General features: G+C 36.6%; 2 protein-coding genes across 24 annotated transcripts in view; one reads left to right on the top strand and one right to left on the bottom strand.

Moving 5' to 3' along the window:
- Positions 1 to 25,332, top strand: part of slc20a2 (solute carrier family 20 member 2) — a 117,617-nt gene that overhangs the window by 11,280 nt on the left and 81,005 nt on the right. For 4 of the 9 annotated variants that reach the window (NM_001442384.1, NM_001077546.2, XM_087263460.1 and 1 more), the window contains 1 exon segment: positions 23,581 to 23,736. The gene's annotated coding sequence lies outside the window, so the exon portion shown is untranslated. 9 annotated transcript variants of the gene reach the window in all.
- Positions 406 to 23,563, bottom strand: hsd17b3 (hydroxysteroid (17-beta) dehydrogenase 3). 15 transcript variants are annotated; one of them, XM_087262943.1, is made up of 13 exons: positions 23,020 to 23,563; positions 22,819 to 22,926; positions 11,447 to 11,493; positions 10,400 to 10,475; positions 10,209 to 10,316; positions 10,050 to 10,117; positions 5,134 to 5,178; positions 4,879 to 4,913; positions 4,708 to 4,789; positions 4,530 to 4,595; positions 4,246 to 4,395; positions 3,712 to 3,802; positions 406 to 1,701 (listed from the first exon to the last, which is right to left on the bottom strand). In XM_087262943.1, exons 4-13 carry the CDS (start codon positions 10,458 to 10,460, stop codon positions 1,658 to 1,660), a joined length of 750 nt encoding a protein of 249 aa, XP_087119069.1. In that variant the 5' UTR covers positions 10,461 to 10,475; positions 11,447 to 11,493; positions 22,819 to 22,926; positions 23,020 to 23,563; the 3' UTR covers positions 406 to 1,657.

Genomic DNA, 25,332 nt, shown 5'->3' with positions numbered 1-25,332 from the left:
TTTGACTAGATATTTTTCAAGACACTTTTATACAGCTTAAATTGATATTTAAAGGTTTAACTAGGTTAATTAGGTAGGTTAGTGTAATTAGACAAGTTATTGTATAACGATGGTTCTGAAGAAAATTCTGAAATGGTTCTGAAAAAATTAGCTTAAAGGGGCTAATAATATTGACCTTAAAATGGTTCATAAAAAATAAAAACTGCTTTTATAACCGAAATAAAATGAATAAGACTTTTTCCAGAAAAAAAAATATTATCGGACACACTGTGAAAATTTCCTTGCTCTAGTAAACATCATTTGGGAAATATTTAAAAAAGAAAAAACAAATGGGTGCTAATAATTCTGACTTCTATATATATGTATATGTATACATGCCACAATAAATCACTCAAGAAACGTACATTTTGAATCAATAAGTCATTTAATTCTGTGACTTCAAAGACTAGAAAAATTAAAGTCTTTATATTTGAGCCAACAACAGAATGTATACTGAATATTTCAACATTACACCCATTGGTGGAAACTTTTATGTTATTAATATTTAACTTTCATTCATTCCTTTTCTTTTCGGCTTAGTCCCTTTATTAATCAGGAGTCGCCACAACGGAATGAATCGCCAGAATTTAACTTTATCATGTTATAATTAATGTTGTGTTTTAAAAGTGCCAATTTATTTAAATGTAGATAAAATTTATTTAGCATTGAAAATTTCAAGTGATTTAGAATTTCTTTTTTCTAATGTCATTCTTCAAATCCTTTTTTCCTTTATGATATGTTGGTATACATTAATAATATAATTAACTACACAAAAAGGGTTTGCATTTTCCTCAAGTGGCTACAGAGAATTTAATCACATGAAAGTAAAATACTGGCTTTCACTTTGCTGTTTGTTCATACTACCTATTTAAATTGAACTTAAACAACACAATTTTTGAGGGGTTGGCTACTTAATTGTTTCATATTCAATTAACTTAAATTTGTAAAAAAATAAAAAAAAATTAAAAAAAAAATAATAATAACTTAGCTTAATTTTTTTTTCATTTTGCCCCAACACAAATTAATTGTGTGGAACCCATTTATTTATTTTTATTATTTTTTTGTTTTGTTTTTGTTTTTACAGTGTAATGACAAAATGATTACATTTCATTTCATCAGCTTTTAAAGATGATTTAACCAAATTTAACCACTGCGTGGCGCCAAATATGTGTTTTTGGATGTTGTTTCCAATGCAACCATGGTTTGAAAATATATAAGCCTAAACACGTTCTAATCTGGAAGAAAACATAATAAAAACAACAACAAGGTCACATGTCTGACTCTGTGATTTGGCCTTTGTGAAACTGACCTTCCGTTAATGTTATCAAGGTCAGTACTACTCCTCTATCTCCAGTCTGCTGATATGATTACCATTAATAATGATTCCATTATCAACACTGATTTAGCATATTTTGAAGGACCATGGAAAAACAGTGGCCTGTCATTTTTCTTTTCCAGTCTTACGTTTTTTTTTTTTACACACAGCTTCGTTTTAATTAGTGCAAAGAAACACACATATCAAATGTGCAATACTATATACAGTATAAAGTCTGAGAATGCCATCTCTCATCTTCTGTCCCTGTTCTTCACATATTCCTGAAAGTGATGCTGAAATGTTTCACTCTGCAGGACCCAGGTAGGAATGGACTGCACGATCCTGCCCTAGAGATGAATTACACATTAGTTAGTTTGCAACAACAATGTGACTGCTGTGTCATTTGAACAGGAAACAATATTTATTTGTAAAACACGCAGTCTGCTTAAGAAATATGCACAGAAGAGAGACACAATCATAAAAATAAAGAGTTCAAAAAGGAAATAAGAACAAAATTAAAGACATCTTAGTGTGAAGAATGATTTAACAATCTCTAAAACGAATCTTTTTCTACAATAGAATGGTTCTTTGAATGATATGGTTTAAAGATCAATAGGCACATTAAAATATACTGAATAAATTGGATTAACAATTAAAATAAATAAATACAAAGAAGAGTTCAAATCAGTATGATTTGCACAACTGGATTTGTTGCTTTTTGTATTGAATAACCTCCAAAGGATTAACGTGTAATTCATGGAGTGTCCTATGGGCGGTATTTCAGATGCATGTATTTCAAATACAAAATAGTACTTTTAAAATAATGTAAAATACTTTGTAAAAAATCTACATGATGATATCATAAAAATGCAGCTTCAGATTGATGCTTTCTCAGTCATTTGCCTATAGCTTGAGATCAGAAGAGAAAATTGATTAAGATTGTGGTCAATGCTTGGAGTTTGGATGGAAATTATGCAACACTCGTAAAGAAAATAACAGACAAATGGCAACAAAAGTCAACAAACATTGAAAATAGTATACTGCACAGTCCTAAGACCAGTAATATATAATGGCAGAATAGTGTACAATTTGGCATCAACATCGTCTTCTTTGAAATGAAAAACGAATAAAATATCAGTCCTTAGGAACAGGATGTGGAGCCTTCAGGATATGATCATTCACAGTCTCAGTGGAAATGCAGAAGAACTTTAGAAATATAAAACACCTAAAGATTGAGTACTGGTGTTCACTTAGGGGGTAAACTGAGACTCTTCCAGTTAAAGAAGAACTGAAAACATCTTGGGAGAATAAGTAAACCGTACAAATAATAACGGTAAATAATAATAATAGTTTTGTATGTATTGTTGATGTAGATGCCAAAAAAATAAGACAAACATACATTGTCTACAGTGGCGATCTCTACAAAACTTCATAACACTGTTTCAAATGCCAGTTGATGATCTGCAGGTGTAGTTATAAAAAATATGGCGCAATACAATACATGAGACACAAATATTTAATAATACTCCAGTCTATACAGACTGCTCAAAAACTCCAGACTCCCGTTACACAGCAGCAGCAGGATGTATGTGAAGAGTTTATCTGCAAAAATTAAATATCATAATAGAAAAATAGGTGACGCGGTGGCGCAGTAGGTAGTGCTGTCTCCTCACAGCAAGAAGGTCGCTGGTTCGAGCCTCGGCTGGGTCTGTTGCCGTTTCTGTGTGGAGTTTGCATGTTCTCCCCTGTAGGCGTGGGTTTCCTCCGGCTGCTGGGGTTTCCCCCACAATCCAAAGACATGCAGTGGAGGTGAATTGGGTCGGCTAAATTGTCCCTAGTGTATGAGTGTGAATGATTGTGTGTGGATGTTTCCCAGAGAAGGGTTGCGGCTAGAAGGGCATCCGCTGAGTAAAACATGTGCTGGATAAATTGGCGGTTCATTCTGCTGTGGCCCCAGATTAATAAAGGAACTAAGCCGAAAAGAAAATGAATGAATGAATGAATGATAGAACAATAATCATTCTCACTGAAAAAGACTGAAGCTACTTCAACCATCCATGACAACAACTCTCTGAGACAAGGACAATAAAACTGTCATTGACAAAATTTTGATAATAAAGTGAATAATTTTATTTTAGAATTAAGATCATGTGATGTGGGTATTTAAGTTAAGCTCCCAATATTTATCAGTTTCCGCCAACCAATCCAGCATAGGTTTTACGCAGCGGATGTCCTTCCAGCTGCAACCCATCACTGGGAAACATCCATACACACATGCACTACGGCCCATTTAGTTTATTCAATTCACCTTTACCGCATGTCTTTGGACTGTGGGGTAAACCGGAGAAAGACAACACGGGGAGAACATGCAAACTCCACACAGAAATGCCAACTGACCAAGCCAGGACTTGAACCAGCGACCTTCTTGCTGTGAGGCGATCGTGATGCCTGGCACAAAACAATGGAATTTAATTCAGTGCTTCTTGTCTGATCTGAGACCCCCTTTAGATCATATGTCATTCAAGGCAGTGAGGATCATTGATTTTTTAAAGGAACCAGATCTTAAATGCGGCAACTTTGTAATGGCATGGCAGTTCACAGGAAGTGCTTGAGCTGGCTTGCTGAGAATTAAAAGTCCCTGTGCATTCACCCCATTGCGTTAGCAATTTCAGTTTGATTAATTGACCAGCGCTGCATTAAACTTTGAACATTTGAATGTCTATGTGAATTTATATGCTCTTAAAACGAAAGAAGAGCAGTTTTGACTGCAGTAACACCATGGTGAATGAATAAATAAAGTGTAAAACTATTCCTTTAAAAGTCTATTTGATGAAACCATAGATGCCAGTAAAAACGAGTGGCCCTTAAACTCAATAAACAGAGGTCATTACCAGTAAAGTATGAGTGATGCTGCCATACGTTTGGTCACCAGTCTTCAGGTACTTCAGCGAGCTTCTCACAAACTCCTCAGCCGTGAATGTGACCATATCTGGCTTCTGATGTCCTGTCATTGCTGTTGAAACCCCAAATGGAGCCACTGTCTGAGAAAAAAAAATATGTTTGGGAATGATTGGTATCTTATTTATGATAAAAACAAAACATAACTCTGTGGTTAGTTAACAAGTACCAACAAAAAAAACATTAATTTGCATGCATGGTACATTTTGTACTCTACCTGAATAATAACACCCTTGGATATATATTCAGCTTGAAGACCTTGTGAAAATCTCTCAACAAAAACCTGCATGTGAAAATATAAAGCTATTTTGACATGTTTTCATTGCTATTATAGTGCAGAATGTTGGAAAAGATGACTCAGTTGGTTTAAATGTCATGTACTTGAGTAAATTTACCTTTGATGCTGCATACAAGGTGTAAATGGGACATGGTATTTTGGCTATTCCAGAAGACACATTCAGAATGACTCCTCTTCTTCTAAGAAAATACATATGGTTGCTGTGTTTGGCATATGTTTATCTTAACACAAAAAATGATGCAAAACTATTTAACAGAGAAGTTCAAACCTCTGCTGCATTCCTGGTAGTACAATTCTGCACATCTGAATATGGAAACACACTCTTTTAAATTAGTTTATCTCTAAACTACAGGTACTCAACTGGCCTATTTATAAATGACTGATGGGAAGACCCTGTTAAATGTTCATTATACATTTACAAGAGACTTTTTTTTTTCAAGAGACAATAGAGCAACACAAGAAATTCATCACTGATGTGATCGAGTACATGCTATAGTGTATAGTTTTGTTGGTTTCTACTCACCTTAACCATGGACTTTACATTGCAGTTGACAATGTCATATATTCTCTAGAGAGACCATGAGATGAAACATAAATGATTATTCTGTACATACTCCAAATATGACACCAAATCTTCAACTATTTCTCCACTCATTGGCCACTCTATTAGGTACAACTGTTCAACTGTTTGCTTATATAAATACATGGCATATAGATGATATGCTGATGTTCAAACCAATGCTAAATGAGCAGTGAATTAAATTACTTTGGTTGTTGGTGACAAAATGTATATTTCAGAACCTGCCGATCTACTGAGAAAATAGCCAGAAGAGTAGCAGGTCTGTGAGAGAAAATGTCTGGTTGATCCCTGAAGTCTGGCGGAATAGCCAGTCTTGTACAAGCTGACAGAAAGACAATGGTAATTCAGATGAGGTCTGGAGAAGAGCATCTCTGAATTCACAACACATCGATTCTTAAATAAGTGCCACACCAGTGCTAACAACAGCAAACCGTAAGTGAATTTGTTCAGGATCTCCAAAATTGGACAACAAAAGATTAGTGAAAATTATTTTTATGGGGGATTTTGTTGTGGCATGGTTGTTTCAGAATTTTTCATTAACAATATTACATGTAACATCTTATATAATGATTTATGGAATATCTTCTTGGCACACTTTGGGCACTTAAAGGTGCCTTAGAATGAAAACCTATATATACGTAAGCATATCTGAATAATAAGAGTTCAGTACTTGGAAAAACATACTGCGTAGGGCTGGGCGATACTGCAAAAAAAAAATAAATAAATAAATAATCACATGTTCATGTTCAATATTATTTGGTTTTGATAATTATTGAAAATTTTTAACAATCCATTAATAAATATTATGTTTTTTTTAAACTACTTTATTTTCAATTACCAACATTACTAAGGCAAATAGTTTTAATAGTCAAAACTAAAATACTTAAACTAAATATCTTGTCTCTTTATAATAAAGTAAGCATAAATGTTAAAGAGACTCTTTAATTGATGAATAAAATGTTAGAAAGTTTGTGCAATGGTAAAGTGTGGACACTGAACAATTAGAGAAAACGTTAATGTATCAATAATAATGATACAATAAACCTCAAACTCAGTAAACAAAATAAATTATGATAATCAAATTTGAGCTTTCAAGTAAAGCAACTAACCATCATCATTTAAATACATGCAAGTTGCGCACCTCCATTGGAAAGACAAACTTACTCCCAAAGCTTATTGGCATTCCTTTCCAGATGCGCATTCAGCAGCTATATTTTAATAAAACTATAGCAATTCATACTGAAACTTCCTATCAAACTTTTTTTGCATTGTTATTGACAATACCGTGAGCCTCAAACATCAGTATTTCCTCATTCTCATGTAAATCCCATGAGTGTGAAGTCAAGGTGAAAAACTGACAAAACATTGACTGTTACGTTGCACATGGGTGATCAATGTGCACACCTCCAGCAGCATTTAAATAGCCACAGCTTTTCCTTGTGAGATTATAATGATCATATTTTCCTAATTTTTTTATTTATTTTAAAGCTTGTATTAAATGTACTATTTGCATGGGACTCTTATTTTGAAACTTGGAGAGGCAGGGAGACTAATGCTGCGTTCACACCAGACGCGGAACACACGTCAAGCGCGAGTGATTTACATGTAAAGTCAATGCAAATGCGCGAAAAGACATCCTGCGGCGCGTTACGCGCGAATGGCGCAGAGCGAATGACGCGAATTGTGCGAATGGCGCGGTGCGAATAGCGTGATATATACGAGGCGAATTGAGCATTTGCGCGTTTGACGCGCTTAACGCGCGTTTCACGCGAATCTCTCGAGTTCAAAAATCTGAACTTCAGCGGACATTTGCGCCGCGTTAACCAATCAGAAGCTTGCTCTTGTGGGGGCGTGATTGTTGATGGTGGCCCGGGGCAAATCCTCCAGGCGACACCGACAACAAGTCGTCAAACTGGGCTTGGCTCAGTCAGAGACACCGCTGAAAGTCTCTATCATCCAGGTTCAGTTTCTGGAAGAGTTTATGAACTCACAGAGCTGGATGCACCTCTGAAAGGATGCAGTGGACTCATACAGGACCTTAAACGTATCGACGCTGTTTTTCAGTCTCCATAAAGCACATTAACACTGTTATTTTCTTAATAAAATCCATGTTAGCCATTTAGCTATGAAGCTAGAGTCACCGGGCAGACAGAAGCCCTGCCCATCACGCGAATCCGCGTCTGTTTTGAAGTGAATTTGACACGCGATTGAAGCGGGGGTTGACGCGCGAATGAAGCGGGGGTTGACGCGCGAATGAAGCGGGGGTTGACGCGCGAATGAAGCGGGGGTTGACGCGCGAATAAAGCGAGCAAACTCAAATGTTCACGCGGCAATTTTGCGTGAATAGCGCGATTTATCCGCGCGTTCCGCGTCTGGTGTGAACACAGCATAAGGGCGTACTCTCACTATGTACAGTTGCCTTGAACCAGGCCAAAACACGCTTGTCCCCCCTCCCGTCTCCCCCGACGGCCCGCACTCACATTACATTCGGGCCTGGGCACGCTTACATTATCGGTGATGCGCAAGTTAGAAGTACAGCTTGCTCAGCACAGTGGAGATTTCTTCAGTAGTTTCGTTTTTTAAGTCTTTTGATATGCAATGACACGCAGTTAAATATTTCGTCGAACGGATCAGCCACGTTTGACGCTCATAAACAACCATAAAGTCCTCGTGCTGTAGGTATTAGGAGGTTTGCTGAAGGTGCGCAGCTGTCGTGCAGTGAGAGGTTTGCGTCTTTAATAATCTATGACAGTTTGCGTTTCCTGAACAGTAAGGATGATTAATAAATCCATTTGAAACAGTCCCTTAAAAGTCAATCCTCGCTTTCAGTTTCGTGCTTTGTGGCCCGATTCTGCGCGCTCACACTTCTCAAACGATCCGGTAAACAGGCCTGGGCATGGTTCAGATAGCATAGTGTTAGTAGGCCCTAAAGGGGCAGTTCTAGCCATGGACCCTGGACTGGCCATGGGTCTGATCTGTTTACAGCTTCTCAGGACATAAATTCCGGGATAAATGAATTATACATTTATTCAGGACCACCCTGAAAAGGCATAAGGTATGTTTAATTATTTCTTTTGTTAGTTTTACATGTAAATAGTGAAATTTACTGCATATTTTTGTAATGAGCTAACAAACATATATAGACGGCTGAATATAAGTGTTTAATACACATTTATGCATCGTGTCATATCATACGGCTCTTTGATTTCTTTGGAGTAAAAGGAGGTCAATAAGCTTAAAAAAAAATTAGAAAAAGTTTTTGTTTATCCAAAGCCTGATATTAAACGACATCTATGAGGAAAATCACCTTTTGTAAGCTGTTTGGACAGAACTGTGTGTAGGTATAGTGTGTCCACATTCATACTGAAGTGACCTAAACCTACATGAAGGCTAAACTCTTGACACGCACTTGGGAACGATTGGCAGGGAGAACCAGCTCATGCGAAGTAAAGGCACAGGGAACAAAAACAGCTAATGTCTTATCAGCTCAAATTGACCAGGATTTAAAAAGGTATAATAAATAATCTGATGGGTATTTTTAGCTGAAACTTTACAGACATATTCTGGAGACACAAAATACTCATATTAAATCTTTAAAAGAAGGCAAAATAGATGCCGTTTAATTCCTGTTTATATATATATATATATTAAAATGCAACTCGTAATGCATCTTTGTCAATCCCTTTTTAAAATTTATTAGTATAATATAGCCTATATTTCCTCAAAAACTCATGAGCAAAATGGGTTACTCTGGTGACATAAAGATTGCTCACTCACTCCTTCTAGCTAAAATAAAAATAAATTATTTCTTATTATTTTAACTTACCTTAGCCACATACCTACTATGTAGTTGTCAAAGATCAATCTAATATAATAAATTGATGCACTTTTTAGCACCTTAAATATCAACTATCCATGCCAGAGAAGTTACGAGAATTAAGACTTTTTTTTTGTAGGCAAGAGCGGTCCAATCTGGTTCTAGCAAAGTGTACCTAATAAAGTGGCAGATGAATTCTGATTTAAAGGTGTTGTATTGAGATTTTTACACAGTAGAAATAAAGGCTGCATCCGAAAGCTTAAGCTGCAGAGTTGTTGCCTAGTTGCCCAATCAGACATTGACTCTGGAGGCAGAATTTGAGCACAAAGGCACCTCGTAAAATGGATTTCAGACAGACTTCTGAGGCAGTATTAATATTTAATCATACATCACAAAATAGAGAGAGCTTTCGTGATAATCAAGGGATTATTTGCTTACTACAATTGCAACAAAACTTTGTGCTAGAAATACCATCAATAGTGGAGAACGTTGGTCAAAAATTTACATTTATATATAAAATGGCGCTCAGTTCACTGATGACAATAAATACACCTTTTTTTTTTTTTTTTTGCTGAAATGTCAGCAATGGAAGCACATAATAGAGGAATATTGGAGGCAGCAAATGACACACTGTTAACACTACAGTCCTACAGTAAAATTCAGTTTATATTAAAGTTAAATACTGTGTAATTTACAAAAAATGTTAACAGTGCGCATATGCTGTCTTCAAAATTTGTACCTTACAAGACAAGAAATTGAGAAGAATTTGGATTCTGGTGTGCTTTAATGTCTTTCCACTTGGAAATTCTGCCTCCAAAGACAGCATTTTAAAGCTTTCAGATGAAGCCATATAAAAACTAATTGGAGCTTGGTTAAATAAGTGCTACCTTCTTACTAAGGCTGACTTTTTAACCTTTGAATACATCTTTCATGCCAAAATAATAAAGGAAGACATCTAAAATGTGCAATGCTATAGTAAAATGCGAGTACTATATCATCTCAAATAATACATGCATGAACATTAAACCAAAGGTGACCTCACTTCTTCCAAGTCAGATGTTTCAAGGAGCTTGCAGGGTATTTGGCTGGGCAGAATCCCGACATTGTTCACTGTTTAAAGCAAAGTCACATTGATCAGCACTCTAGTCGACATTACTGCAGCTCATACTGTGACACATTGAGATATCTGATACCTACTGACCTAACACGCCAATATCCAATCCCTCGATGTTTTCTGTAATGTGTCCGTAAATATCATCTTTGGTGAAGTCAGCAGCTATTACTTTGACTTTCCCTCCTGTATTGAGCTCTGCCAGAACAAGAAAAGAACGCTGGTTAAACTGAGCTCAAAACATTATTGAGAAACTGAAAATTCAATGGTAAAAGCTTTACCGATCTTTTTGGCAGCTCTGTCAAGCTTCTCTTGATTTCTGCTGATGATGATCACACTCATCCCTTGTTTCGAAAGCTGCAGAGAAATGCAGGAAACACTAAATGTTTTTAAGATGTCCATAAAATGTTTGGATAAGAGCTATTTTAAGGTTTTTGCACTATTACAATACAGTACAAACTGCCTAAAAAGGAATGTTTTTAATTGACGGTAGCCAACTGTTTAGTGGTTAGCATTGTTCAAAATAAAAATTTTTAACCCAGGCTCATTATTGATACATACCCCTATATACATTTTTTGGAGATCGAGAAATACATCCCAAGAGGTAAGTTTTTTGTTGTTTTTGTTATGAGGCCACTATGTATGGTTTTTCAGATCTCAAATTTCTCTCAGAGTGCCATTCACGCCTGTTGTTGTGTAAATCCACCAGAGGCCGCTATCGACTGACTGATTGCCTCACCCACCCCATTCTCTAAACCCAACCAATAGTGTTTTCATAAGCACCGTTTGGAACGATCACCCACTTTCCTCAACCCAACCGACAGTGTTTTCAAAAACAATCCAGAAAAAGAAAAGCCTGATTTTACCACGTTTTCAGAGCTTACCACACTCACACACTTTTGTTTACTTGTTAATTTAATTTTTGCCTTTTGTTTTTGTTTTACCTACTTTCTGGAACCATTCTTCGCCATCATCACCTCTCTGTGTCTCAAGTTCGTCGACGTACATGGTAAGCTACTGGGCAAACTGGTAAAGACAGAAAAGCCATCTTCATGGAGGTGAGTGGTCAGCTGGTATCACGAAAAGAAACAGAAGCAGTCGGAGGCCTCATACTGCCCCATAGTGCTAGTTTTAAAGATGAAATGCAGCCCTGCGTAGCTTTGGCTACATAATCTGCACGCTCTAGAAATGTACACTCGAGTATGTGTTCACAATGAGCCTGTGTTGACTTTGTTAGTGTTCAACAGAAGTGCCTTCAGTGTTATATTATCCTTCAGAAATCATATGTTTATTAGAAAATTCTAGTTTTCGCATGGTATTCTTGTTACCTCTTCTGCATACGCTCTTCCTATTCCATCTGAGCCTCCAGTGATCACTGAAACAGAGGAATTGCTTTTCATTAATGGAAAGATGTAACAAATCTGTTACAACCAGCAGCTTCAGTGTCCTTTTACGGACACAGGGCTGTATGCTGTCTTTTGCCATCTGGACTATACTTTCCATGATTCCCTGAATCCCTGGTTCCCTCATTGCTGGCAGCTGTCTGTGATTTACCGCTTATGTTCCCCATGTTTTCTGTCCCTTGTTGCATTTGGATTTTGTTTTGTTCACGCTGATTATTTGCCTGCTTCCTAGTACATGCACTGTAAAAAAAATCTGTAATTTTACAGTTTATTTCCAGCAGCTGGGGTGCCGAAAAAAAAGTTAAATAACACCCATTAAATTACAGAAATATACCATAAAATAAAGGATATTAAATTACAGAAATATACTTAAATTTAAACTCCTGGTAAATTTCTGTAATTTAACAACTGTTATTTTACTTTTTTTTCGGCACCCCAGCTGCCAGAAATAAACCGTAAAATTACGATTTTATTTACTTTTTTTTTTTTTTTTTACAGTGTGGATCTAGTGATGTTACGCCATAGTTTTGGGGGTGTTTATTGGACTTTTGGTTCAATTTTGGATGATGATTTGCCTTGTAACCCTGTGTGGTGGATTATTTTTGTTTTGTTTTTCTGAATAAATGCTGCAAATGAATCCTATCTCTACTGTTCTGATATTTTCTGCCTTAAAATCAAATATTGCAGACTAATTTGATTAACAACTTATTAAATTTACTTTTTTATGTACATTACAATGATATGGATAAGTTGGCGGTTATCCCCGGATTAGTAAAGGGACTAAGCCGCCAAGAAAATGAATGAATGAACAATAATATGTGAGGTGTAATTAATAATATAATATGTTTTTAATAGGGTGATGCGGTGGCGCAGTAGGTAGTGCTGTCGCCTCACAGCAAGAAGGTCGCTGGTTCGAGCCATTTCTGTGTGGAGTTTGCATGTTCTCCCTACATTTGCGAGGGTTTCCTCTGGGTGCTCCGGTCCAAAGACATGCAGTACAGGTGAATTTGGTAAGTTAATACTGTCCATTGTGTATGTGTGTGAATGAGTCTATGGGTGTTTCCAAGTGATGGGTTGCAGCTGGAAGGGCATCCGCTGCGTAAAACATATGCTGGATAGGTTGGCGGTTCTTTCCGTTGTGGCGACCATGAATTAATTAAGCGATTAAGCCAAAATGAAAATGAATATGTTTAATATGTAGTGTTTTTAATGTAATATTGTAAGGATGGCTTAATCTCTTTATAATATCAGACTCTGAGAACTGTTAAGGAATTTCATGAGACAAGACCACAAGACTTGCGATGCAATAAAACAATCAACTTTCTAGTCTGAGTAGCAGATCTACAAGACAGTTTTTCAACTGCATCAGTTACCCATACTGTGCCCCCCTCTCTGCCGTCCCCTTCACTTCTTCAATCAGAGGTCAGGTCAATGACATTCCACACCAAATCTCCATCCTCTTCGTATGCTGTATCTTGTGAATCTATAACTTTAACTTGTCGTGTTTGGCATAATTTTAAATGTCAATTTTGCAGTAGCCACTAGTACCAGGATAATTATTGTCTGAGTTTGGGAAAAGTCTGTCCTACCGAATTGACTGAAGTCTGTCAATTATGAACTTTTTATCCCAAGGGGTGATTACTGTTTGTGTTATCGTATGACCAGACAGAGGTCTTGGTGAAGCTTTTATTATCTTCAATTTATGGTTGTTTGTTCAGAGTTGAGTATTTAACGGAAGGGTGCAAAATGCCATTGGAATCTTGTAGTCAAGACACCCCGTTGCAGTGTGTGAGTCTCTGAGACTTATATGCTGCAACATACATCTCTGGTCAGGTATGCATCTCTTTATCTTTGAGTAATGTATGTTGTGTATCATCTCTGAATTGGCTTTCTGATTGTTTTATTGTGTAATTGGCATAATACAATTTTACCTGACAAATAAAATTTTATATTCATTCATTCATTCATTTTCTATTCGGCTTAGTCCTTTGATTAGTCCGGGGTCAACACAGCACAGCTCATGTTTTAAGCAGCGGATGCCCTTCCAGCCGCAACCCATCTCTGGGAAACATCCATACACGGTCATACACTATGGACAATTTAGCTTACCCAATTCACCTGTACCGCATGTCTTTAGACTATGGGGGAAACCAGAGCACCCAGAGGAAACTCATGCAAACGCAGGGAGAACATGCACACAGAAACGCCAACTGACCCAGCCAAGGCTCAAACCAGCAACCTTCTTGCTGTGAAGTGACAGCACTATCTACTGCGCCACTGCGTCACCCCTAAAATGTTATATTTGATTTATTTTGAATTCGACAGAAATCATTATGACTAGGTTATTGTGAGGACACTTTTGTTGACCCTTGGTGTTTTACAGCCAGCATGGATTAAGGTAGAGCATATAGGTTGCAAACTTGATTCCTGGAGGGCCGTGGCTCTAGACAGTTTTGCTCCAACCCTATTCAAACAGCTGATCCAACTTATCAAGGTCTTCAAGAGTACTAGATTATTAAGCAGGTGGGATTTGGAGCTGGTTGGAGCTATACTCTGCAGAGCTGTGGCCCTCCAGGAATTGAGTTTGCGACCATTGAACTAGAGGATCACGAGTGAAGGGAGCAGTAAGCACTTCATCGTAGGCCTTTTGATTACTCACCACTTTTGATCTGGCAAGTTGCATGGTAAAAGACTGGGTAGACTACCTTTTCTGTCAAAGAGCGAGCATTAGACGGCCGACTTAAAAGGTGCCAGATGCCTGCAAACCTTTGACTAAGAATCAAGCTGGTGAGCCCAAGCTGTGACTCAAAACGAAAAAACTGGTCTGCAATGAACGAATACCTGAAAGTATAGTGTATCTGAAATAATCAAATATCCAAATGTATTAACTTTTGATGAAAGTGTGTGAATTAAATGATCCCCTGAAATTGGAGTCAGCTTATATTCAGAGCTGGAATATTTATGCATTAAAAGTCCACTATTTTGAATGGTTTACTAACAGCCGCAAGGGTTTTGCGCGCTGCTTATGCGCCTTGCCCACAGCCCGCCTCGCATTTTAACCGACTGCTGCGCCTCGCGTTTTTGCCGTAGCAGACTCCAGACTTTGACACCCTTGCGAAGAAAGGGGACCAGGAACTGGGTTCACATTAAAACCCTCATAATAACATGACTTGGAATAACAAAGACTAGGATTCTTCCGTTTTATCTTTATTAGTTTTGCAATGATTAATATGAGCATTTTAATATAAGGTCAAATGAGATTGTTGTGAATTTCACTCAAATTATAGAATAATTGTTGGTTAAATGTAATAGTTTTTGCCATAGAATATATTTTCCATGCATACATCCACTTAAAAAAGAAATTTTATCAAAGATTTGTGGTTTCATCAAGTTTTATGATGACTGATCTATATATTCTAAGCAGTGCAAATTAGATTAGAGAACTATGTTAATATGATATTTTTTTCCAACAGATAGTATCTTTTCTATTCTCCACTGTAAAAATTATAACATTATTATTATTATTATTATTAGGTCTAAAAAGTTTGCCCACCACTGGTGTAGAGTATAGGTCTCAAACTTAATTTCCCGGAGCGCCGCAGCTCTGCACAGTTTTACTCCAACCCTAATCAAACACAGCTGATCCAAATAATCAAGGTGTTCACTATCAAGCAGGTGTGAGTTGGAGGTGGTTGGAGCTAAACTGTGCAGAGCTACGGCTCTCCTGTATATTGAGTTTGAGACCTATGGTGTAGGGAAACTTGACTGGCTTGCAAAGAGTCCCAACCTCAACCCAACAGAACACTTTTGAAATGCATTACAGCGGAGACTGTGAGCAAGAATTTTCAAAAATTCCCTTAAGCACATCTTTTGGAAAGCCTTCCCAGAAGAGTTAAAGCTGTTACAGCTGCAAAGGGTTGGCCAACTACATACTAAACCTTATGGATTAAGATTGAGATGCCATTAAAGTTCATAAACGCACTGATTTCTTTTTACTTCTAACCAAACGATGAACAAGAACTTCTCAGTAAGTCTAATAAGGAGTGTATCCAAGCATTAAATCATATTTAGTCTATAGTTAATAAATTGCTGTAGTTCTCTAAACGACCATCTATGTCAATAATAACAAATGTTTATGAATTCCACATTTATGGTGTGTTTAATTGATGTTGAATAAATCACATATACGAGTTAAATGCACATGAACAGTTCTACAAAGTCATTATTACAAGCGAGAAACCCAAAACTTTCCCACACTGTAAAACCCAAAAAGTTAAGGTAACTCAAACTATTTGAGGAAACTGATTGCAACAAACTATTTAAGTTCAAAAACTAATCCTAATGAGTACTGAGAACTTAATCTAGTTTAATAAATAAATACATTTGAGCAAGAATTTGAGTAAAACCCAGTAAATGAAGAGAACTCAAACCAACTGAGTACTGTAAAACCCAATAAGTTAAGGCAACTCAAACAGTTTGAGGAAAACGATTGCTACAAACTATTTGAGTTAAAAACTAAACTATGAGTACTGTGAACTTACTCCATTTAAGTTGAAGTAATGAGGTATTTAATTAAGTCATTACCATCAAAACTGAGTTCAAACCTCTTTTCAAATGAGTTGAATTAACTTTCAGTCAATTTTGAGTTAACTACACTCATGTCATTTGATAAAGTTGACTGTTGGGTTTTACAGTGTAGTTGGGGGATTGTCAGTGAGAATCATGGATAAGTCACTGATCATTAGAGTATTATATATGTTATTACAGACAGTATAGATCAGTGGGTGGAATTCATGTATTCAAATTATCTTGAGGGTTACAACACAACTGATGTGAATCCTTTGCTCTTCATTTTCTGCTAGCAGAGATAACTAACGCTGCAACATTTTCTTGCAATTTATCTAAAGCAGATACAACGCCATTTTGTGCCAATGAAAGTGACTAGTACACAGCTCATTTTGGGATTGTCAGCTCGTAAGTACATCCCAGAAGAAATTGAATGCAGCATAAGCCCCACATATTCTGATAAAAATCCAATTTAAGGTTTATTGTTTATCTAATTACTATTTTAACTACTTAACTACTACCTGTATATAATTTACCCCTAATATAACAAATGCTCAAATCAAGCATATCCAGAAGTCTACATGATAAGCTACTTGTCTCCTATCATTATCTATGAGAATCTTACTACATAGGATTGGCGGTCAGTGTTTGTTTGATTTAACAGCACATACAGAACTTTAACAAACTGTATGTACCCACCGATTCAGTAAACAAACAGAGAGTATGAGTTCTGCATATGTGTGAAAAGTCATCATCGCCGACTATCTCCTCTCCACCAACTAAAGTTTATTATAGTCCATCCGAGTGCACAAGGTGAAACAAGGGAGTAGGAGAAAATGCAGTGTGTAACGGAGGAAATGATGTAATTACTGCCTTCATTGCTTTTGCAGACTAGAAAGGTTTGAAACCTAATGTCCGGTTGTCTCCAGTGTGGGAAAATGGTTTTCTTGTGTCTTTCTGTCTTGTTTCCCATGCGTTCGCTCTTTCTTTGCGCCAATGTTCTCGTGTACAAGTACAAGTAGTGCCCCGCTTTTACAATCTCAATGAGATCTCAAGATAAGCTAAATATTTTGTGTCAGAAATGTTGAATGATTATCTTCGGCTGACCTGACTTAGTTTAGTTTAGTTTTATTAAATTAGAAAGTTTAATTGCAGAGGAAAAGATGAGGCAAACACACACATACTCATTCAGAATAGTGACGTCAATATAACTTTAAATTAAATGCTTTTTTAATATTATTTAAACAAAACAATTTTTATCAACTTTTGCAGACAAAAATCAAAAACAAATTACTGCAAATAAATTTGTGTATGTAGGTAATGCAATTGAGGTATCCATTTAATTTTTACAGCGCCCATAAAATGTTCAATCTTATGTGCATTTATGTATTCTTATTTAGCATTTTTTTGTTGTTTTTTTTTTTAGTAGATTTCGCCCTCCACAATCCCACACTCAAACATGCCAAAGCAGCTGTGCTTCAAGACGTGATGATTCTAGCATGTGTAGAGCATCTTGCAAAACCTTCTGCATGATTATTTATTCAGAGTGAAGGGAATAGCAGATGTACTATGTCTAAACATGCTAGAAAACACCCCCTGGAAAGAGACATTGTAATACAAAACACACACACGCACACACACAGAACTTTTCACAAGTTTCAAGTAAAAAGAGTGGCTGCAGATTGAGAGAAAAGTAATGTTAATTTGATTTCAAATGAGCAGGAACAACCATTCAAAGTCAAGAAATGAAAAGAGTAATAACGTCCTGGAACATGCTGTTCTAATTGCCTTTTGTTCTCTGCCACACTCAGTGCCGGAACGGAGTGGAAAGGGAAGCTTGGGAAAAAGTGTCTGGGATTGTTGTTTTTTTTCTGAACTTGCATACACAGTATAATTTCAAGAAAGCCATAAGGAGGGACTCTCTTTTGCCAACAATAAATGAGCTGTTTAGGGAAGCGAAGCACTTTGTGAGTGACAGTTTTAAAGTGAGATGAAAAGCCTGTTCCTGGAATAAATGGCGGGACTGAACTATGGTATAGTGCTAATTTTATTAAAGGATATTATTTTGTCATTTTCATGTTAAAAATCCTGTTTTTAATGAGCCCCTCTACATATATACAGATGATTTAGAAGTTAATAAGGCATGACAGCATCATTTCATGTTACTAAATCTACTTTTAAATAGGTTAGTTCACCCAAAAACGAAAATTCTCTAATTATTTACTCACTCTCTACTTATTCCAAAGCACTTTTTATAGATACTTTTCAAAGAAATGTTGGTAACCGTTAACCATTGCCAGTTAATGGTTACAGGTTTCCAACATTCTTCTAAATATCTTTTTTAGTTAAATCTGTCTTTTGATAAGGTATACAAGATTCTACTTCAGTTTATTTACCTTAATTCAAGTCACTTTGTAAGTTGAATAGTTGAAAATGTATTTGATTGTGTGCCTATATTTGTGGTTTTACAACTATCCTAGCTAATTCCTAACTTCCAAAAGATTATCCTGCTTATTTTAACTTTATATGTGATTTCAATCTTGTTACTAAAATAATTTTCATTCATTCGTTTTCCTTCGGCATAGTCCCTTTGAAATATTTTTATAATAAAATAAAGAAATTTAAATAATATCACTAGAGGTTTTACACTAATATTTCAGCCTTCAAAGCATTAATTTGTTCAACAAACAATATAAATATATATATATATATATTTTTTTTTCAATATATTACAATTAATTTAGTTGCCATTTCTTTGTAGTTGTTGCTGAAATTTACTAAGAATTTCTAAATGAAAAAAATTCCAAGGAAATTTTATTTTAAAAATAAATATGTCAACTTGTTTTTATACAAAAACTCACACTCAAGTCGAAAACACAGGTAACAAGATGAAAATGCTGGTGTCTCTCACCTGCCCATTTCCCCAGAGAGGTGAAAAAAGCCTCAGGAAGAGGACAGAAGAGCTTCGTGATGAACATCATAATAAGGCTAGCTATTTTCCCTCCAAAAACCAGGATGGCGCAAGTCCCAGTCAAGACGAAGATAATCTCAGTGAGAGTCATGGCGGTTTTTCTCAAGATTTTAAAGCGAACTCTTCCTGCTATCTTAGTCCCTCTTTTCACTACCACAGCTCTCTTATTCTCTCATCTAATCTGACCACAAGCTTCAAAACCCGATGCTGACAGACCCCTCAGCCAATCACAATCTACTCTGCCCATTCTGACCAAGACATAATTCACATTCCTGATCTGTGTGCATGTGTTTGTGTTGTAAGCTCACCTATTGTCATCCAAATCCCACAGTGTGATGAATTTATTTAATTTACCAAGTGGGCTCAAGCTGGACTAAAGAATCATATTCCAGTACTTTACTGTCACTGTACCTTCAGTCTGAATTTGAATTGAAGTGTTTGAAATTTAAAAAGTTGATTAGGTTAAAAAGTTAAAAGTGGAGTCAATTTGAAAAGTATTTAATGGCGTTGCCCTTTTAGTAGCCTAATATGTTTGTTAAATAAATTCTGATAGATCCATGCTGGTTAATCCTCCCTAAAAAAGGACTTTAGTCGACTTGGTCCCAAGCTTTCTGACAACATGAATGGGTGAGTAACCTGGAACTTTTAGGACTCATCTTTCCGGGAAATTTGCCTGGTTACTTTCAATTTGCTTTATTAAACTTGTTTGAGCATGGCAATGCACATGTGCACATTCTTTAAATAATTATTATTTACATTTTTTTTTTTTTTTTACAGAGAATGCTCATCAATTTATCTATTTAAACTATGACTTCAACTGTTATTTTTCAACTTTACTCCAACTAGTCAACATTGGCCATCTTAAATGCTAATTGGATTCAAAATAACCCCTTATTTAGCAGTTTTGTGGGATATTTGTTAAACCATTTTGTGGAAACTCTTTTTCATTTAGCCTATTTCTTAACTAGCATCCACATTTAATGTATTCATGAAAGGTAACAACGGCTGTGTCAGCGTTTCTAACTTGACGTTGTAGTATTGGGTGTTCACAATAATTCTTGAGGAGAAAGGTCAACATTCGCTCTTCATTTCATTGTACTAATCACTCTCTCTTCAGCCTTGCAAACAGTCAGTTGAACTATGTGACGCTCTTTGTATTTAAGATCCAGCGCCATCATGTGGTTCACAAAAATAAAGCATGACGTGGTAGTGTCAAACTGCCCAAAAAATGTTACCCTACTGCATTGTCTGATTATTGCCCAAAACATGCTAAATTATGAACAGTGGAAAAAAAGTGAACCACCCTCGTGTATTTACTAAAGGGAAAGCGCTGCAGTTTACTAAGTGTCACAGAGGAGCTTTGTTTGGTTCAGCCAGCCACTGCCCACTCAGGAATTGCTTGAACTGAATGACCGTTGAATGTTTTGTGGCTCATTACTGAAGCCTTAGTAACCGGTTTGTTTTGTTTTTTAATGCTTTAATTGAGAAGGGAAAGTGCCGTGTGATTTTTTTTTTATTTGATTTGAGTTATTATCATGCATCGAGGAGCACTTTTAGTCGTGTCAGGATAGCAGTAGAGGGCGATGTTCACCAAGTAAGGCATTTTTAGTTTTTCTTAAAGGAACAGTTTACCCTAAAACATCAAGTGAAGCTTGATTTTAGGGTTGGGTAGGGCAGTTTAATGGATAATTTTACATCAGGGATCCCCAAACTTGTTCCTGGAGGTCCGGATTCCAGAAGATTTTAGCTCCAACCCTAATCAAACACACCTGAACAAGCAAATCAAGGTCTTAGGTATACTTAAAACACTTAGGCAGGTATGTTGAGGCAAGTTGGAGCTCAACCCTGCAGGGCACCGGACCTCCAGGAACGAGATGACCCATTTTTTACAGGAATAATAGTCTGTATAGGCCTAATCAGTTTTTACATGCCTGTAAGGGGCGGCTTTAGGGTTGGGGACGTTGATAAAATACAATTATTGAGTAATTTAATAATATACATATTTTCTGCGACACAGTGGCTCAGTGGTTAGCAATGTTGACTTAAAGCAGTGGTTTCCAAACTCGTTCCTGCATATTTTAGTTCCAACCTCAATTAGACCCACCTGAACCAGCTAATCAAGCTATTTCTAGGTATACCAGGCAGGTGTGTTGGAAGAAGTTGAAGCTAAACTATGCAGGACATCGGCCCTCCAGGACCGAGTTTGGACACCCCTGCAAGAAGGTTTCTGGTTTGAGTTCCGGCTGGGTCAGTTGGCATTTCTGTTTGGAGTTTGCATGTTCTCTCCATATTGGCATGGGTTTCCTCCGGATGCTCCGGTTTCTCCCCACAGTCAAAATACATATGGTGTAGTTGAACTGAATAAACTAAATTGGCAGTATGTGTAAATGAGTATGTATGGATGCTTCTAAGTACTGGGTTGCAGCTGAAAGGGCATCTGCTGTGTAAAACATATGCTGGATAAGTTGGTGGTTCATTCCACTGTGGTGAACCCTAATGAATTAAGGGACTATGCTGAAAGAAAATTAATGATTATAAATAATTATTGTTAAATTCCACAGCTGTATTTATTATAAAATCAACCATGTGATGCATTTTCACATGATTCATTTTATAGCATCGAAAATGTAGTTTCATAAAAAACATAGTCAGTTAAACATAATTGCATTTTATTTTTGTATTTGCATGTGTTGTGAGAATTTTTTGGTGTTTTCCAATATGCATGTGTTTTTTTACTTGCAGCATGTTTGAGATCTGGCGAGGCAGTGGCGCAGGTAGTGCTGTCGCCTCACAGCAAGAAGGTCGAACCTCGGCTCAGTTGGTGTTTCTGTGAGGAGTTTGCATGTTCTCCCTGCCTTCGCATGGGTTTCCTCCAGGTGCTCCGGTTTACCCCACAGTCCAAAGACATGTGGTACAGGTGAATTGGGTAAGCTAAATTGTCCGTAGTGTGTGTGAATGTGTGTGCTTTTAGACTCTCAAGTGATGGAAGCCATTCACTACTATGAATCACAAAGGACATTATCAGCTAAAAATCTAATGTTAACGTTCTGCTAAGGCGAATTCACTTCGATGGCTTTATGTGGATAAGGGATAGTTCATCTAAAAATGAAAATTATTTCATAACTCTCCCTTCACTTGGTCCAATCATGTTTGACATTCTTTCAAATGTTAAACACAAAAGGAAGATATTTTAAAGAAAGCTGGAAACCTGTAACCATTGATTTATGTTAATCATTCTATGGAAGTCAGTAGTTAGTTTACAGCTTTCTTTTGTGTTCAACAGAATAAAGAAGCTCACAAGGGTTTAGAACCAAGGGTGACTGAGTAATTTCATTTTTAGGAGAACTAGAGCTTTAACAATAAATTTCAGCTTTATTTATTATTTTTATGTAATATTTCATTTTTATCATATTTATTTGACCGTTTTATAATTTATTTGTTGTTTAACTAACGTGCATTTTGTGATGAACCAGCAGAGGGTGATGTTCACGAGTTTTTAGTCCCCCAATGTATCTACATGTAGGTAATAAAAATACTTCATAATTAATCCAATATATGTAAAATATAAGATGCAGCCAAATTCATATCGTAGTGCATTAGTAATAATGTAGCTTTAATTATGCTAACGGCCACCTAAGCCATACATTGTCTAACTGTACCACATTACAGCAGCACTTGAGAAAATAAATTGTCTTCAGCAAGGCACACAACAATAAAACACAATTCAGAAACAGATAATGTAGTCACTCCTAAACATTACCTCAATGTGTCTACGATGAACTCAGTGAACTTTGCATGTAGCTCTTCTGAACGTCTCACGTATATGCCCGATTCGTGAGCATCCTTTAATTGAGTCGAATAAATGAATCTGAATCAAACACAGGTCTGAACAATTAATTCACGAAAATAAAAAAAATCAAAATTAAAACGAATATAACGTAATTATATCCAAATAACATACCTTCGTTTCAAATATTTCAGTTTAAGATATGAGAATACAACGAACGTTCGTACTATTCATAACAAATCATTAGAAGAACCGACTCGCTGAAAGGAGTCGGACTCCCATCCAGTCTCGTGTGGCGCGCATGTGTTGTGAACGCGCGAATGCTCTTACGTAACAGCACATATTCTAACAACTACGTGCCCATTTCCTGGGACATACAATCTATAAATATTCCCAATGATCTACCGAAGCTTAGCGCATTTATATCTTAACTGAGATCCATTGTGAAAGAGAATCGATCTCACCACGTGATCCAACCGTTACAATAAGCTTTTCCTCAGAAATGCAACAACCCCGTGCACCCGCCAGGACAAATGTTTAAATCTGCCCCATGACAAGCCTAATAAATTCCCATTTGCTACAACCCATTTGGATGGTATTTAAAGTGAAAGGTGGTCATATAATGCTGCCTTGACTGGTTGTGTCTCCACTCGTTCTTTCCCGTTTTCCCCTCCGTTCACGGAAAGCTCCTGCCCCCTGATCCCTCAAGCGCCCGGATGAACACCAGCAACAGTCAGTCAGTCAGTCAGGCAGGCTGGACAAACATGGTCGCCAGAACCGAAGGGGTCGTTTAGGAATCTCCGCGCTAAATTTCTCCTGAATTAAGCGAGGGCTCTTATTCTGATCCCCTGAAGCACGCAGTCCTCCCCGAAGGACGTGATTCTCATCTCGGTGAGTAAAAACTGTGTCATTGAGCGCTGTCATGCCGTCGATAATTCGTCAATGGATTATTAGATGCACGCGACTGGGAATATTTTGGGAAGCACGCGCTCTGGAATTAGAAAGGGCCGCTTATTACTTTGTTACTCACGCGTGCTGCTACATTTGAGACGTGAGATAAATGTGTCTGTGGTGACTGAAGGTAGGGATTACGTGATTTTTTTCTTCTCTCAAAGTCAGAAATCTGCAGGGTATTTAATGCTATTAACCGCTTTCTATTAAACATGGTTTTTATTTTGGGAATTCAACAGCGCATTTGCTTATTTGTTTGGAAATGAGTGCAATTATGTGTTTGGGAAAGGTCGTGTAGTCTGGTTAAAGCCAGTTGAGACAGACTGCATTGAGTTGAGGGACGATATAGACGTGATTGTGTTGGAACGTTTTGCTGTTATGTTTACTATAAACTAATTTTGGAGGGTCCACTACAAAATGTAGCACACATATCTGGTTTATAGTTAAGCAAGAGTATCACACGAGTTAAAGTGCCTCGTGCCACATGTGTAATCACAGCTGTGCTACTACAAGCTAACGGTGTTGTGGTGATTTTTGCCTTTAGTGGTTGAATTACATGTATAAATGTAGTAAAATGTTTTAAAATGTCTTTATTTTATAAATTGTGTTCCCTGTGATAAATGAGCTTCTGATCAATAAAAAGTAGGGTTGTGACAGACATTTTCCTTTTAGCATACTTAATTCTAGATTTTCCCCCAATAATGTTTCCTATAGCCGTTTTAAAGTCCACATGAAATCAATATTGACATTACTTACTGAGTTAGCGCACATTGCTAATTTTGTGATGTACAATTATTTAGTTAATCCACAGAAAAAAAGTCTGTCTTCATTGTCTTGAATGAAATGTGAACTCTGAATTGGTTTTCTTTATATCGGATGCCTGTTTGACAGCTTGGGTGGAATTGCGTTAACCAATTGTTAATTTGCTATGAGCAAAGAATGGTGAGGGGGGAAAGTTACAATAAACCCCTAACCTTTATTCAATTTTTGTTTCATATATATATATATATATATATATATATATATATATATATATATATATATATATATATATATATATATATACACACACACACACACAAACACATGAGCATGAAATGGCATAAAAAAATTAAGTTTTCACCAAAATAGAGAAACCGTTTCTACATTTTTTGTGTAAGCAAGCATTTTCCAGTCTTTTAAAAATACTCAAAAATGTCATTGTTTTCAAACTATTATATTTGATTTACCAATGTCAGACAAGTAAAAATTTCAATCTGTCACATCCAAAACAAAAGTGTCACATCCATAACGAAGCTTTTCCTTCATAAATGCAAAAATGTCAAATAAAATAAAATTAGAGAGGCAACTCTTATCCTTTTGATTATCATTATTTCTTTTGGGTTATGCAGTTTAATTCACAGAATTCCTACGAAGTATGTAGTATACTGTAACTCGCAGACCTTTTCTGTCACGTCCGTGACGAATGTTTATTTTATGTTTTGAGTTTTTTTTGCAAAATGTCACATTCAACTTTCATCATACAATTTCATCAGA

Source organism: Danio rerio, chromosome 8 (assembly GCF_052040795.2).
Source record: "Danio rerio strain M-AB ecotype USA chromosome 8, GRCz13ab, whole genome shotgun sequence".
Taxonomy (NCBI): domain Eukaryota; kingdom Metazoa; phylum Chordata; class Actinopteri; order Cypriniformes; family Danionidae; genus Danio; species Danio rerio.
Note: the sequence above shows the minus strand (reverse complement) of the source record. Positions and strands in the feature narration are given on the sequence as shown.

Excerpts from the sequence above, each read along its gene's own strand:
- hsd17b3 (XM_087262935.1), bottom strand. The coding sequence starts at position 19,149 with ATGACTCTCACTGAGATTATCTTCGTCTTGACTGGGACTTGCGCCATC. Across the intron at positions 4,596-4,707 it reads CCTTGTATGCAGCATCAAAG|GTTTTTGTTGAGAGATTTTC; the intron begins GTAAATTTACTC and ends TTTCACATGCAG. Across the intron at positions 3,803-4,245 it reads GCATCACTCATACTTTACTG|GCATCACGATCGCCTCACAG; the intron begins GTAATGACCTCT and ends GTTTTGTGCCAG.